We start from the raw sequence: 15,663 nt of genomic DNA, 5'->3' as shown, positions 1-15,663 counted from the left end.
CGGACAAGTAATGGGCAGTTGCAGTACAGTGTAACAAATGCGGGATGTCAAGAATACACACAGGTAGCTTGCTGCACTGGATGGTACCTGGGGATGGGGTTGCCCTCCAGGAGGAAGAGATGAATAGTAGTTAGCCAGACTCTACCCACAAGAAAACATAACAGAGCTATTTAATACTGTTAAAGTTTTAAACAGTATCAGTGGAGAAATCAACATTTTCCAAAATATATTTGATTAAAAGATTTTGGAAAATTTGATGCCAGAAGAACCTATACCATGGAAGTAGTCATTAAAAAAATGATGTTTTCTTTTTTTTAAAGAGTTTATTTATTTATTTGACAGAGAGATCACAAGTAGGCAGAGAGGCAGGCAGAAAGAGAGGGGGAAGCAGGCTCCCCACTGAGCAGAAAGCCTGACGTGGGGCTCGATCCCAGGACCCCGGGATCATGACCCAGGCCAAAGGCAGAGGCTCAACCCAGGCACCCCAAAAATGATGTTTTCAAAAATGAAGCCTATAGGGAAATGATGTTTGATATAATTTGAATGGAATTTTATGTATCATATAAAATTATGTTTGCTGTAATTTGAAATTATGCTTGGTATAATTTGAAAACAAAACTATTTATTTTGATATTCTAATTTTATTTTATAGATTTTTCTTAGAAATGTGATAAACTTGGGGTGCCTGGGTGGCCCAATCGTTAATGGTCTGCCTTCGGCTCGGGTAATGATCCCAGGGTCCTGGGATTGAGCCCCACACTGGGTTCCCTGCCAAGCAGGGAGCATCTCCCTCTCCCACTCCCCCTGCTTGTGTTCCCTCTCTCACTGTGTCTCTGTCAAATAAAATAAATAAAATCCTTTTTAAAAAAAGAGAGAGAAGGGGCGCCTGGGTGGCTCAGTGGGTTAAAGCCTCTGCCTTCTGCTCAGGTCATGATCCCAGGCTCCTGGGATAGAGCCCCATATCGGGCTCTCTGCTCCGCGGGGAGCCTGCTCCCTCCTCTCTCTCTGCCTGCCTCTCTGCCTAGTTGTGATTTCTCTGTCAAATAAATAAAATATTAAAAAAAAAAGAGAGAGAGAGAGAAATGTGATAAACTTAGAAAAACTCATAGAGATCATAGTTTTTGTGAATGTTTATGAAATGAGTTATTTGGAGCTTATAAAAGACAAGCAGGATGAACTTGATGGCTTCCTAAAAGAATTTGAACAATTTTTATGTGAAGGCAAAATCTTGGGGCACCTGGGTGGCTAAGTTGGTTGAGCATCTTCCTTTAGCTCAGGTCATGATCTTGGGGTCCTAGGATCAAGCCTCACATCCCTGAGCAGAAAGTCTGGTTTTCTCTCTCTTTCTCTCTCTCAAATAAGTAAAATCTTAAAAACAACAACAAAAAAAATGAAGGCAGAATCTTAATTTCAGCATGTGAGAGGTCTCTTGAAATCCTATCACTGGCCTCAGATACGTTCCTGTAAAGTGGAAACAGACCATTGACAAGTCATACCGGTTTTTGAAGCTTTTGGGAGATAGCAGATGGAATGCTCTGAAGCTGATGAATTCCTCCTAATCTGATGACATTCTTATTGGACGCATTAAAAGCAGACTGATACAGAACTTAAAATACCTCAAAGATTATGAAAATAGGTTAGAAGATAAAAAGTAATAGGAGATTACACAAAATTAGAGTACTCTGAATACAGATAATAAAACTAAATGGAATTTAGGGGCAGTATATTAAAGAAAATGTTCCACACTGAATCATAAACCCACTGACAAGTCATCTCCTGAGCAGTGTTTAATTACACAGGCGTAGTCCAAATCTTCTGTTTCTTTTGGACTACTTTTTCAGAATCTAGTGTAGCTCTAGGTGCTCAGTAAGAGGCTGGCTGAAATAGGAACGTTACATTTTTATTTACAAATTAGAGCTAAGCAGGGAGAAGTATAAAAGAAAAGCATGAGATTTGGACAGGAGAACATTTTTAAAATGTTAATTTGTTAATTTTAAAATGTTAAATTGTTAAGTTAAAAAAAGGCAAATTATTAAACATATGTAACATTTTTTACTTTGAAAAATAGAGTTTACTGCATTAAAAAAGACAAGAAAGAATACCCTCCACCAGACTGTTACGAGAGATTATCTCTGGTAGTAGGATTAAAAGATTTTTTTCTGTTTATCTCTACTTTTCAGTTTTTTTTTCAATGAGTATGCATTACTAATATAGTAGGAAAGAAAACAATTTGAATCTCCTGAACTTATTCGAAAGTATCTATGAATTTTCTAGCAATAGAAATTACTTATGATACATGGAAAGGGCAGGAGATAAATTTTATGTAAAACAAATATGCAAATGAAAATTCTGCATATGCATCTCATTTAGCAGAAACAGTAATTTCAGATTGGTGGTATTATTGTTTTATTTATTTTCTAAACTTCCTCTTCACGTTATAGGACTTTATTTTTATAATTTTTTAATTAATAAATTATAAACAGAGCAGTTTGTAATAATCTAGGTAAAGATGTTAGGCTGTCTGAAGATAATTTACTTGCTGTGTAAAAGCTTTGCTTAGGCCCGCAGAACCGTGTGAATCCCTCACATCATAGTCCCTGGCACGTCGCTGCGTGCAGAGCGAGCCCTCCTGAGGTGTCTACTGAAGGTGGATTATGTGACTCACAGGTAGCTGTAGAGACTTAGCCCTGAAAGGAATCTTAGCGATGATTTTTTTTTTTTTTTTTTTTTTTTTTGGTGCAAAATGGTGGTTTATTAAATCACGGGGACAGGACCTGTGGGCAGAAAGAGCTGCTGCCCCTTAGCGATGATTTAGTACAACTTGTTCATTTTATAGCTGAGGATGTCGATGCCCGCTGACATTAGATTGTGCGGTATTTTGCAGCTAGTTAGCAATGGCCAAGCTAGTCCCATGGTAATCCACTTACCACAGGGCATCGCGGATTCAGCCTCTTCCCCGTAAGTCAGATAACAGAAAGATGTTCATACCCACGAGATCCAAGAACTGTAAGAGAAGCAAGTTGGAAGCTTCCAGCCTTGGAACCCAGTGAGAGGCAGATGAGGCTGAGATTTAGGGAGCAGTCACCTTGGGGAGCTGTTTCCTTTGCTGGCATCTGGCTGTTTCACTCTGAGCAGCCTTCTGGCAGCGGCCCAGGCTGCCGCTGTCACACTGGCATGGTGGCTGCCCCTTGTGAGTGCAGTGTGCTATGTGGTTGTTTCTTTTTCAGCAAACTAAATAAATTGGAGCAGTTGGAGGAACTGAACCTAAGTGGCAACAAGCTTAAAACCATTCCCACGACCATAGCCAACTGCAAAAGGCTTCACACCCTTGTGGCGCACTCCAACAACATCAGTATTTTCCCAGAGATACTGCAGTTGCCTCAGATCCAGGTACTTTTCTGTGACGGAGCGGTGTCCTGCTAGGGAAACGGCAGGTCACGCTCTTCTTGTAGAGGAGAAGAAAGTGGCAGTTTGGGAGCACAACAAATTTAATCGATTCCTGGGAAGAAATTATTTCCTTTGAGGATATGGCAGGGGACTTTTAGGGATCTAACAATTCACTGTCTGTGATGTATTTTCTTTTGATTTCCCCATTTTCCTCTCAGTTTGTAGACCTAAGTTGCAATGACTTGACAGAAATCCTGATTCCCGAGGCTCTGCCGGCTACTTTACAAGACCTTGACCTGACTGGAAATACGAATCTGGTTCTGGAACACAAGACACTGGACACATTTAGGTAGGAAAAATCTGAAATTGAATCCACACGTGCTTTTAATTCTGTCAGCCATGCCGGTGATCTCCTGTAGAGGTCTGTAGGGATTGTGATTCGTTAATGGAAATAGAATGAATTAGGCCATAGAGCCTCTCTGTTCTTTTACTTAATTCAGTTATGGATAGATATTCTATCCAGTAGACAGCCAATTTATATCGGAACTCAGCGTCATGAGTACTGCTCACCACACACTGAATATCTGTACATAGACATTTTAGGTGGCTTGGATTATACTGCATTACATCATCTAAGAGATGATGCAGCCTCACTCGCTGTACCAAGCCTTCATTGTATCAGAATATTTAAGTAGACAGTTGGCTAAGACTTGGAAATCTTTGGATGTGCTTGGTTTTTCATTGAAATGAATAGTACCAATTGCCACAATATTTGGCCCCTATATCTTCCTCCAACCCTTTTTCTTTCTCCTCCTCCTTAGCCCGTGGGTCAGCACACTACTTTCCTCATTCTCTCTGGAGATGAGTCTTGGTTCAGCAAATGATTTTATAAAATGATTTTATAAAAACACATTCAGTTCTTTGGGGATAGTTTTTGTGAAAAACAGAAGCCTATATGGTCTCATCTTCCCTTCGTGCACTTTCCACAGCCATATCACCACCTTGAAAATTGACCAGAAACCTTTGCCAACCACCGATGCTACACTTACATCAACCTTCTGGAGCCATGGACTAGCTGAGATGGCAGGGCAGAGAAATAAGTGAGTATCTTGGCCATGGAGAAAAATTAAAAAGGCAGCCCCTGACATCTGATCTGCGGCTCAAAACTGGGCCACGGTTGATTCCTGTGGGACAGAAACACATCACAGAATGCCAGCGTGAGAGAAGATCCCTCTGAGAGCATGGTTCAGGGAGACAAAACCAAGATGAACGCACAGTCCACAAAATACCAAACATCCCCTCTCACGGCTAAAATGGTGACTGCTACTTTCTCCTCAAGCTAATCTTCTTTCCGTATAGATCAGATTTACTGAGATACCCAGCCGTAGAACGACTCCACTTTCTGACAGCACCTAATCTTGGTTCACTTCATCAGACCTTTCCCAAAATGACCCAACGAAAGCCCAAACCCTCTAGTGGCTTTTTTCCAGCATGCCCTTAGCGCTCACCCCAGAGTTCCGTGGTGGGCATTGTCCCGTGGTGGGCATTGTCCCTTGCTGGGAGGCGTAGTAAGCCTAGTTTGCTCTGCCGTAGTTGTGCTTCTGGGGGGGTCTCTGGCTGAAGGATGTTGACCATAATAGTCCTTAATCACTATTAAAAGAAAAAATTGACTCTTCCCAGCCTTTGGCAGCACTGCAAAGCAAGTATGTACTGCCCGTCTGTGTGGCTAAATTCCCCTGTTTCTTATGACATCAGCTCTTTCAGGTGCTACTAATTACCACATATTTTTTTCACGTGCAGATTAGAATTTACTACTGTTCTTTGCACCTGCAGTTCATACTTTTCAAAGAAGGCTACCTGGAGAAGAATCCTTTTACCATAACTTGCTTTGATGTTTGTTTTTCTCCTGTTTTTGTTATAGGCTGTGTGTCTCTGCCCTGGCTGTGGATAACTTTGCAGAGGGGGTGGGCGCTGCGTACGGCATGTTTGACGGGGACCGGAACGAGGAGCTCCCTCGCCTGCTCCAGTGCACCATGGCGGACGTGCTTTGGGAAGAAGTACAGCAGTCAACAAATGACACGGTGTTCATGGCTAACACCTTCTTGGTATCTCACAGGTAAGCAGGTGGGTTGAATAATCCCTAACTCGGTTCTACTTTTGGAACGTAAATCTCACTAAGCCAGAAGGTCAGGGTCTAAATTTATAGGTACAGGATCAAGGTCTCACCTTGATCCTTCTGCTACGACTGTTCTCTGGACCAGCATGGAGAAATGTGGGGCCTTCGGTCCTTTATTTATTTATTTTAAGATTTTTATTTGAGAGAAAGAGTACGAGCATGGGGAGGGGCAGAGGGAGTTGAAGAAGCAGATTCCCTGCTGAGTGTGGAGCCACACACAATGTGGGGTTCCGTCCCAGGACCCTGAGTTCACAACCTGACCTGAAGGCTGATGCTTTTCTGACTGAGCCACCCAGGAGCCCGGGGACATTGGTCCTTTGAAGAGCCTGGGGAGCCATTTGTTTTCCCTGTTGAACCCAGAGGCTGCTGAGGATCGGGAAAACCCAGAAATCGTGTGTAGAAGGTTGATTGTGTATAAGTGCATTTGTACATTTGGGTGGCGTGTAAGCTTTTGTAAGATTCTTCACAGACTAAGTGACCTACAAAAAGTTAATAAGCACTGACCAGATTTGTGTTTAGAATACTTCTTATTGGGGATTTACCAGTTAACCAGCCACTTAACGGCAAAAAGTATATAACCAAACTATTGAAAATCCCTTAGTAGCTAATATAGCCTCTTGTACATCAGGTGGGCTGTGGGAAGGCCACGCACAAATGAGAGGTAATAACCTTGTACCATCCAGGTTGAGATGGAATAGCCTGGAGCCCAAGCTGGTATTACCTCTCATTATAACACAAAGCAAAGATGTTGGGAAAGGAGTCTATTTTTCAGTAATGGACTTGAGCTAGGAACTTGGCAAAAGAAAGAGTTTGGGAAAGAGAACACGGTTTATGAAGCACCGCCAAGAGCCAGGCAGAAGACCAGTCTGTCTTTCTCATACCATATCTTTAGTTTTCCAAACAAGCCAAAGAAATGGGTATTTTCTCAGAAAAATTTCTCAGAGAACTATCTTGCTATGGATCTGCAGTGAGCCAGTGGCAGAGCTGGAATTTGCAACCGGATCTTTCTCAAAGTATCTGCTCTGTGCTTAGCATTGTGTGCCAGGTGCGAGGGGATGGATGCCATGTGTATGGGACATAGAGGAGGGAGAGTGTGGTCCTTCTTTGGTGAACCTCACAGCCTAAGTGAGTGGTTCTCAAAGTGCTGTACTAGGAGCAGCACCCTCAGCATCACTAGGAACTTGTTAGAACAGGAGATCACTGGGCCAGCCCCTTACCCACTGCATCAGAAACTCTGGGGAGGGAGCCCAGCCATCTGTTCTCATGAGCCTGCCAGGTGACTTCTGATGTGCGAAGTTGAAAATGACCAAATGAAAAAACAGTCTATGATCAGACACAAGCAGAAGCTGTAGACGAAGATGTAGCTTCACTGGCTCCCCTACCCTCAGCCTGTTTGTAAAATCTCTTTTCTCAGTCAGCTGCACGTGGAAGGCATGACCTGTAGTTAAGAGTCTGCCTTCAGGTGAATACCCGGCAGCTGGCTCTTAGTCACGTGGCAGAGAAACGAGGAACACGTGGACACAAAGGACTGCTTCTTACTTGGACAGCTTCATTTTCTTTCTTTCATTTTTTTTTTTTTTTCCCTAAATAGGAAATTGGGAATGGCTGGCCAGAAGCTGGGCTCCTCTGCTCTCCTTTGTTACATCCGCCCCGACACTGCTGACCCAACAAGTAGTTTCAGCCTGACTGTAGCCAACGTTGGCACGTGCCAAGCGGTCCTGTGCCGCAGTGGGAAGCCAGTGCCCCTCTCGAAAGTCTTCAGCCTGGAGCAGGACCCGGAGGAGGCTCAAAGGGTGAAGGACCAGAAAGCCATCATAACAGAGGTGAATCTCACTCTCTACCAGTTGCTTCTGCTTCCCAAATCTACTGAACGCTGTTCTGCATACAGGCAGTGAAGGTCCATTTTCTTCCCATCAAGGCTGGTAAATTGTATCCAATCCAGATAATCGTACTAGAAGACAATCTAATGAATAGTTAATGAGTAACAAAAAGAAAAGGCAAATTAGAAATGAAAAATCCTAATTTGTGATCCTTCAGCTGATAGCTAGTACGTAAACTGAATGCAGATGTCTCCCTTGGTTAATTTCCAACTCCTCTGATTTGTTATTCCAAATAGAAGAAAAAATTCTGCAGTTTGACATCACTGTTCTGAAGTGCAAAGTCTTAAGATATTTTTACTGTTTATATTATGTCTGGCTTAGTATGCTCTGGTGGTTTGGCTTTGCATTTTAATAATGAAGCATCAGTATCTCTACTATTTTATAGGTTGTCTCCTTTTCTAGTAATTAGCATCACATTTTTGCTTTCAAAGAGACTTTAGTAATTGCATGTGAACACTGTTTACTGCAAAAGCGGAATTCTGCTTAGATGCTTTGCGCATTTTTAATTGTTTCTTTGTTGTTGAGTTGTAAGAGTTCTTTGTGTATTTTGGGTACAAGTCCTTATCAACATGTGTTTTGCACATACTTTCTCCCAGTCTGTGTCTGTCTTTTCACTTTTTTTTTTTTTTAATTTACTTGACACAGGCAGAGATCACAAGTAGGCAGAGCAGCAGGCAGAGAGAGAGGAGGAAGCAGGCTCCCCACTGAGCAGAACCCTGGGATTATGACCTGAGCAGAAGGCAGAGGCTTTAACCCACTGGGCCACCCAGGCGCTCCTCTTTTCACTCTTTTAATGGTGTTGTTTGCAAAGCAGAAGTTTTAGTACGAATTTTTTTTAATTTTTGTAAAATTTTTTTTCTTAAGTAGGCTCCACACCCAATGTGGAGCTTGAACTCATGACCCTAAGATCAAGAGTCAAATGCTCTACTGACTGAGCCAGCCAGGCACATCCCAAGAAGTTTTTAGTTTGAATGAAGTCCTACTTACCTTTTTTTTCTTTCATGGGTTCATGCTTTTGGTGTTTACAAATTCATTGCCAAACTCAAGGTCACCTAGATTTTCTTCTGTGTTATCTTCTAGAAGTTTCATGTTTTAATCTAGGTGGATCTGGTTTTAATTAATTTCTGTGACAGATGTAAGCTCAGTGTCTAGAGTCCTTTCTGCTTTTTGCATGTGGATACCCAGCTGTTGCTGCAGTTTTCATTGACCAGAAAGTCCTTTCTCCATTGAAGTGCCTTTGCTCCTTCGGCAGCGATCAACGGACCATATTTGTGTGGGTCCATTTCTGGGCTGTCTGTTCTGTCAGAATTCGGTGTAAGGATTACCCAGAGGAGATTCCATAAAAACCATAAAAAGGGCCATAAACCATAAAAAGGGCCATTACAGTGTGGGTTGATATTAAGGAGATTCTGGTAGACCAAGGCATTAGTCTTGAAGGTCATTTAGTCAAAACAAAGGAAAGATAAAAGATAACTTTGTGTTTGAATATTTGAATAATCTCTTTTTCCAGGATTTAGATAATGTTTTGGTTTTTCTTGGGGTGCCAGAGGCAGGCAGGAATTATTCTTTTTTTTTTTTTTTTTTTTTTTTGAAGATTTTATTTATTTGACAGACAGAGGTCACAAGTAGGCAGAGAGGCAGGCAGAGAGAGGGGGGGAAACAGGCTCCCTGCTAAGCAGAGAGCCCTACGCAGGGCTTGATCCCAGGACCCTGGGACCACGACCTGAGCCTAAAGCAGAGGCTTTAACCCACTGAGCCACCCAGGCACCCCAGGCAGGAATTATTCTTAAAGTGTCAGTTTAACCACAAGCGTTTATTGTTTGCTAAGCACTTGACTCTTGTTTTATTTACTTTTCACAATAATCCCCATGAAAGAAGTGCTTTTATTTCCATTTTACAGATGAGGAAAATAAAATTTAGAGTTTATGACAGATTCTGGTAAATGAGACAGCCAAGATTTTTACCCAGAGAATGACCACAGCTCTGAAACAAATACGTTGATGACTTTTTAGAGGTTTTGTTTGATTTTATCTTAAAAAGAAATCAATACAAAGTATTTGGCAGACAAGCATTCCCAACCTGCAAAAGAGGATTATTCTTTTTCCTCTAAGTTTAGAATTATATCCGTTGTGACTTGATCTGCTATTCATTCCGGGCACAGGCCTTACAGATGAGGTAAATTATGCTATGGAATTCAGACTTGACTTTTCTAGGCTAAATAGCTTTAGAGGTCATTTAATGCTTGCACTACAAAGATTCTCTTAGCCATTTAATATCTAACTGAATCTTTTCTGTCCCAGCTGTGCCTTTAATGTGAAATCATTTTTAGTGACCCACCTCTGTGAGGATACTGGTGATGGAGGGTTAATACCAGCCCTGCTTATTGTTTTTCTAACAGATGTTTCTCTGTTTAAGGACATGCTGAGGCCTGTACTTCTGTGAGAGGCAGTATCTTTTGAGATGGAGGTGTTAAACTTTTAGCCACTTAATTTTAATTGGTTCTAACTCCAGTCCAATGAACTATTTGGTATAATAACCACATGATATTTTGTCCTTTAAGAATTCTGTACATTGATTTTTGTAAGTCCACTTAAATTATAGAGATCTGAGGAAAAGCCCTGTCTGTTCTCTTTTACTGTAGAGCACTAGGCATTGTGATCTAGAAAGATAAGAAATTGTGTGTCATTGTTGCTTGTTACTCAGAATTTTGCATTCTGCTTGTCTCCTAGGACAACAAAGTGAACGGGGTAACCTGCTGTACCCGGATGCTGGGCTGTACATACCTCTACCCTTGGATCCTCCCTAAACCCCACATATCTGCCACTCCACTTACCATTCAAGATGAGTTGCTGATTCTGGGGAACAAAGCATTGTGGGAACACCTGTCATATACAGAAGCTGTCGACGCAGTACGCCACGTGCAGGACCCATTAGCAGCTGCCAAGAAGCTGTGCACGTTAGCCCAGAGTTATGGTTGTCAGGACAATGTGGGGGCGATGGTGGTTTATTTGAACATTGGAGAGGAAGGGTGCACGTGTGAAATGAATGGGCTCACTCTCCCAGGTCCTGTGGGATTTGCTTCAACCACGGTCCTCAAGGACCCCCTGAAGCCAACCACTCCCTCCTCCAGCAGTGGCATTGCCTCTGAGTTCGGCAGCGAGATGTCCACCTCAGAGGTGAGCAGTGAGGTGGGGTCCACCGCTTCGGACGAACACAACACTGTCGGGCTGGATGCTGGCTTGCTTCCGCGGCCGGAGAGGCGCTGCAGCCTCCATCCAGCACCCTCCTCCGCACTCTTTCAGCGCCAGCCTTCTTGTGCGACTTTCTCAAGTAACCAGTCTGACAATGGCCTGGACAGTGATGACGACCAGCCTGTCGAAGGTGTCATAACAAATGGCAGCAAAGTGGAAGTAGAAGTCGATATCCACTGCTGTAGGGGAAGGGATCTCGAGAGCTCTCCCACTCTTAGAGAGAATTCTCCTACCCCGTGTCCAGAGGAACATGCTAGAGGATCGTTTTTTGGGATCCGAAGACAGAACAGTGTGAATAGTGGCATACTTCTGCCAGGGAGCAAGGACAGGATGGAGTTACAGAAGTCCCCCTCCACTTCCTGTCTCTATGGAAAGAAACTCTCGAATGGCTCTATCGTGCCCCTAGAAGAGAGCCTGAACCTCATTGAAGTGGCCACAGAAGCACCCAAGAAGAAGACTGGCTACTTCGCTGCCCCGACTCAGCTGGAGCCGGAGGATCAGTTTGTTGTACCTCGTGACCTGGAGGAAGAAGTCAAAGAGCAAATGAAGCAACACCAGGAAAGCAGGCCCGAGCCTGAGCCCCATGAAGAGGATCGGACCGAGCTCCCGGAGGAGTTTGACACGGCCCTGTAACCCTCCCCCGCAAACCGGAGCATTAGGCAAGGCTGTGCAGTGTCGGGGTAGGGATCCTACCAGAGGCACAGTGCCTTTGCTTTCCTAAACCGTAGCTGAGGGGGTAGAACTTGGAGCCAAACGTGGTGAGAGCTATCAGGGTCTTGCTCCGGGATAAGCTAATAAACACCATCAGTGTTAAGTTTCACATTTAACCTGCATTGGAATTCCCAGAGTTACTGGGAAGAAAGCCGATGTGGTTCTCTATCAGTCCTACCACCTGCCATTAACCCTTTCTCTCCTAGGATAATTTGAGAATTTGCCTGCCTGGGCAGGAAAGGGACTTTTTCTGTGGAGGAAATAACTGAAGATTGATTCTCTTTACTAATTGCTGCTGATGGATCTCTGTGACAGAGAAATCACCTTATATCTCAGCCTAACTGATGGGATGTGATGTGACTAGTCACATGGCTTTTCATTCTTCTCTACGAGAATACAGCCTTTCGAAATGATGTTTATTTGAAATGTAGAACCAATCAAACTGATAATTTATGTATGTAATGTAATGAGAGCACTTTTCATTGACTGTGAACTTTTTATTTTTGAATCTGCACTCGAGCCAATCTTCTTAGAGGCAGCCCGGCACCTTTGTCTGTAGACAGAATGATCATCAGTGTTGGAGCATTCTGTGAGGGTACTAGGAAGGGCCCTGGGCAATCTTCGAACTGTTGGAGGGCAGGCTGGGAAAGCTCTTGGGAAACTTGGAGGAGTAGGATCTTAGGGGATGAAGATGGGAAAGGAAAGAGAATGAAGGCTGCTTCCCCGTCAGTCAGAAAAAGAGATTTAACTCCTTGACACATGTGATACCTGCCAGGAATTGCCCAGCAGATCACAAGAGAAATATTTGGGGACTGGCCTCTTCCCACAATGTGTGATGGAGTTGGCAGCCAGCCTCCTCACCTGTAGGGCCAAGGCTGATGCTGCTTGCATCCAGGTAACCTTGAGTGTAGCAGGTGACTCTGTACAGACCGAGGCGGAATGAGAGCAGACGGAGGGACTGAGCTCGTGGGTTAGACATGTTCCTTATCTTACTCTAGAGCAGAGGAATCGTTTCCTAAAGTGTCAGAAATGAGTCCACATCTTTAATGTTGAACAGCGTATGCTTCTGAAAACTGCTTATCCACCTCACATGGTTTCGGAGTACTAGGCTCAATTAATAGGAAGAGGAAGGAGGACTTAATTGAGAAAATCCTAAGCTTACAGAAAACCTGGTTTACTGTATTTTTGCACATTCCACAAAACCCTAGCAAAATACAGTTCCTTCCATATTTCTGTTCTGTTGCCTTTTCCATTAGAAGACTTACTTAGGAAACTAATTCCTACTTATTCCTATAAAATTTTGACATTGCTTGATTTCACCTGATGGGGAATGTGCTTTGAATTTTTAGAATACTTTAACAATTAAAAAGAAAATAGTGCGGAACCATGAATTTGCTTTATGAGAAACAAAATGTTAAAGATAGGGTTGAGATATATATAGATCTGGCTGTCCATCTATTTATATCTTTGAGGGAGTTTTTGAAGTTTTTGTTAAAGCAATAGTAGAAAACCAGATGACCTGTCCACAAATGGTTATGTATCCTCATCTTCTCAGAGGCCCCACATCCGTGTGTGTGTGTGTGTGTGTGTGTGTGTGTGAGAGAGAGAGAGAGAGAGTGAGAGAGAGTGGGGTTCACTCTTGGGGGGTTCCATACCACTCCAGTGGCTTTCTGAAAATCAACCCCTCAAGAATCTTGAGTTTTAGTCCCCATATTGTCAGAAAAACTTGACTTCTCTGTATCAAACTACTGGTCAGCTACTAAAAGTTTCAGAACTCAGGTCTTAATTTGAAGTAGGGAAAATAATGATTCATGCAAAATTTAGATGCTGTTAGAAAAGGGTGAACAAATTGTGTGTTGCTGCCCTATTTTTATATGGGGAAATTGTGGGGGGGTGGAATGAAGGAGAAACGAAAATGAAGAAAAGCCCAAAATAATAGTGATGGGTGATGTGAAATGTCTTGCTACCCGGACAGCAGAATCTTTGAGTTACAAAACACTGATGCTGTCTGTCTGCAGAAGAAAGTTACTTTGGGAATATACCACTTTCATAGTATAGCTTCTTAAAAATAGTTCTTTATCTCTGTGAACCCTTTTCTTGTCTTTGTTTCCCACCCAACTTATTGGAACCACCATGAAACGCAGTTCTGAAATGACTTTACCAAAAGTAAATGTGTTTACTTTTTCATCAGAAGAACTCTAAAATTCCATATGTTCTTTTTACATGGTAGATTTATTTTCAGGAAACACTAGGTTGCACTGAAAACCTTTCATACAGGCTTTCATATCATTAGTACCAAACTACTCTTTTCTGTGACTTCCTTTCATTCATTTCCCTCTATAATTGCTCTGTATTAAAATAGAGGGTAAGAAGGCCATAGTCCGTTACCAAAAATAGATTACAGAACTCTTGACCTATGAGGTCATTTATTGTCGTGTGATCTGATTAGGTTGTCACATGGTGAAATCCAGGAATCTGTCTCCAGGTGAATGTAATCTACTGCCCAGGACTTTACCCAGAGGATGTTTTCTCCAGGTGGGCAGAGTACCATTGATCTCTAGCCCAGAGATTCTAGCCTCTGGGTGATTCTCAGGTCTCTGTGTGTACCTCCCATTTAATAGAGAACTGTAAGAGGATTTGTGAAAGGGTATCACTCCTGCTTCTGGGAGCAGTTCAGGAGTCCCATGGAAGAAAGAAAAATACATGAGTCTTGGCAGCCATGGTATTCTTATTTTTGTCCTAATGGGTTGGAAATTCATTTTTTGAACATGTGAACGCCACTATGTCATTACAAGTCTACCGTAGAGTCATTGAATCGGCACTCCTCATGCAAGTGAGGGCGTCATTATACTACTGTAGAGTGTATGTGTGCAATAAGCTGATGAATTCATTCCTTGGTGTACGGAAGAGCCAACACAAGAGCTTGGTAATCACTGGGTGCTATTACAGTTGTTTGTAGCGAGTGCTATTTTCCGGGAGACGGAGCCGTTTAGGCATATCTACTGAATCTCAAATGTTGCTCTTCTTCCCACGTAGACCTTCAGCAAAAGCAGGTACTTGGAAGCCACAGGCTCACCTTCTCTATCTACTCAATAATTATTAATGAAGAGACCTCCATAAGGGAGCATTTGGCTGTTACCGATAAATGTACCAATTATTAAAGAATTAGTCTCCAAGCCATTCAGTGATGCCTGCAGCATCACTAGAGAACTGTGTCGCATCACTTTTTACTTCCCTCCGGGCGGGGCCTTTTCAGACTCCCCCAGTCACGGAGGCGAGTTCATCTTTCTCTCCAGTTAGTGACTTTTGCCCCGTAGTTGGGTAAGCACTTCCTAGATTGAGAAAAGCAGCTACAGTAAATCCTGCTATTTCCTTCATTTGGTGATCATTCAGTCACACAGAAGCTCCTTGTATTCTGAATTTCACGCACTTCTCCCAGATGCTCTAGGGTTTTCTCTCACTGTTGCCAGTGGATGTCATCCAGACAGTGAGTCCATATCTTATGGTTTTGTGCAATCATTGTTGTATTGTAGTCCTAAGACTCATTATAGTGTATTTTTGATATTTTTGAAATGTGTTAAATTTTTTAATTCAATAATATGAGCCAGAGCATGTTGCAGCAAATCTATTGTTTGTAAAAAATAACAATAACAGTAATAATAAATAAAATAAAATGGAATATCTTTTTCATGGCTTTGTTTTAAAATGGAATACCCGTTATTTTAGAAATACTTTATTTTGGCATGAAACTGTAATTTTCTCTAACTTGTATATAGAATTAGTTTCTTAACCAAAAGCATCTTTAGGATTTTTCTTGCCTCCCCCCCCATTTATTTATTTATTTTTTGCTTTTTTAGAGGAAGATAACAAATGAAACCACATTCCATGACACTATGGAGCAATGAGTTAAGGCAAGGATAAATATTTTCGCCCACCTCTTAAGCTGAAACTGCAATAAAGATTTTTTTTTATGTTAAGAAACATATTCTGACTTGACTTATATGTTTAAATAAATCCCAAAGACCGGAAACAGTCCTTATTTGCATGCAGGCTGTTAGCGGACTAGAAGAAACTCAGATATAAGTAACTGGTAGCTCCCAAATCATAGCGCTGGTAATGACACGGAAGGGCCAGTTGGATAACCTAGCCGTCGCGTTTGTCCTAAGCTAAGGGTTTGGTGTCAGAACCTTAGCTGTAGGAGTGCGCTTTGACTCACAAAATACTTAAAATCCAGTTCAGCCTCTAAATTATCTCCTCA

The 15,663-nt window shown here is 42.3% G+C and overlaps 1 protein-coding gene across 1 annotated transcript in view; it reads left to right on the top strand.

The window, feature by feature from the left end:
- PHLPP2 (PH domain and leucine rich repeat protein phosphatase 2) overlaps nt 1-15,386 on the top strand; it is an 84,273-nt gene extending 68,887 nt beyond the window's left edge. The window contains exons 14-19 of the mRNA XM_045988492.1: nt 3,228-3,390; nt 3,606-3,736; nt 4,377-4,487; nt 5,309-5,503; nt 7,155-7,386; nt 10,173-15,386. Coding sequence (XP_045844448.1) covers nt 3,228-3,390; nt 3,606-3,736; nt 4,377-4,487; nt 5,309-5,503; nt 7,155-7,386; nt 10,173-11,327 — 1,987 coding nt within the window. The 3' untranslated portion in view covers nt 11,328-15,386. The remainder of the gene's footprint in view (nt 1-3,227; nt 3,391-3,605; nt 3,737-4,376; nt 4,488-5,308; nt 5,504-7,154; nt 7,387-10,172) is intronic.
- The last annotated feature ends 277 nt before the right edge of the window (nt 15,387-15,663 follow it).

This window comes from Meles meles, chromosome 19, assembly GCF_922984935.1.
Source record: "Meles meles chromosome 19, mMelMel3.1 paternal haplotype, whole genome shotgun sequence".
NCBI lineage: Eukaryota > Metazoa > Chordata > Mammalia > Carnivora > Mustelidae > Meles > Meles meles.
The sequence above is the reverse complement of the archived record's forward strand: the minus strand, read 5'-3'. Positions and strand labels throughout refer to the sequence as shown.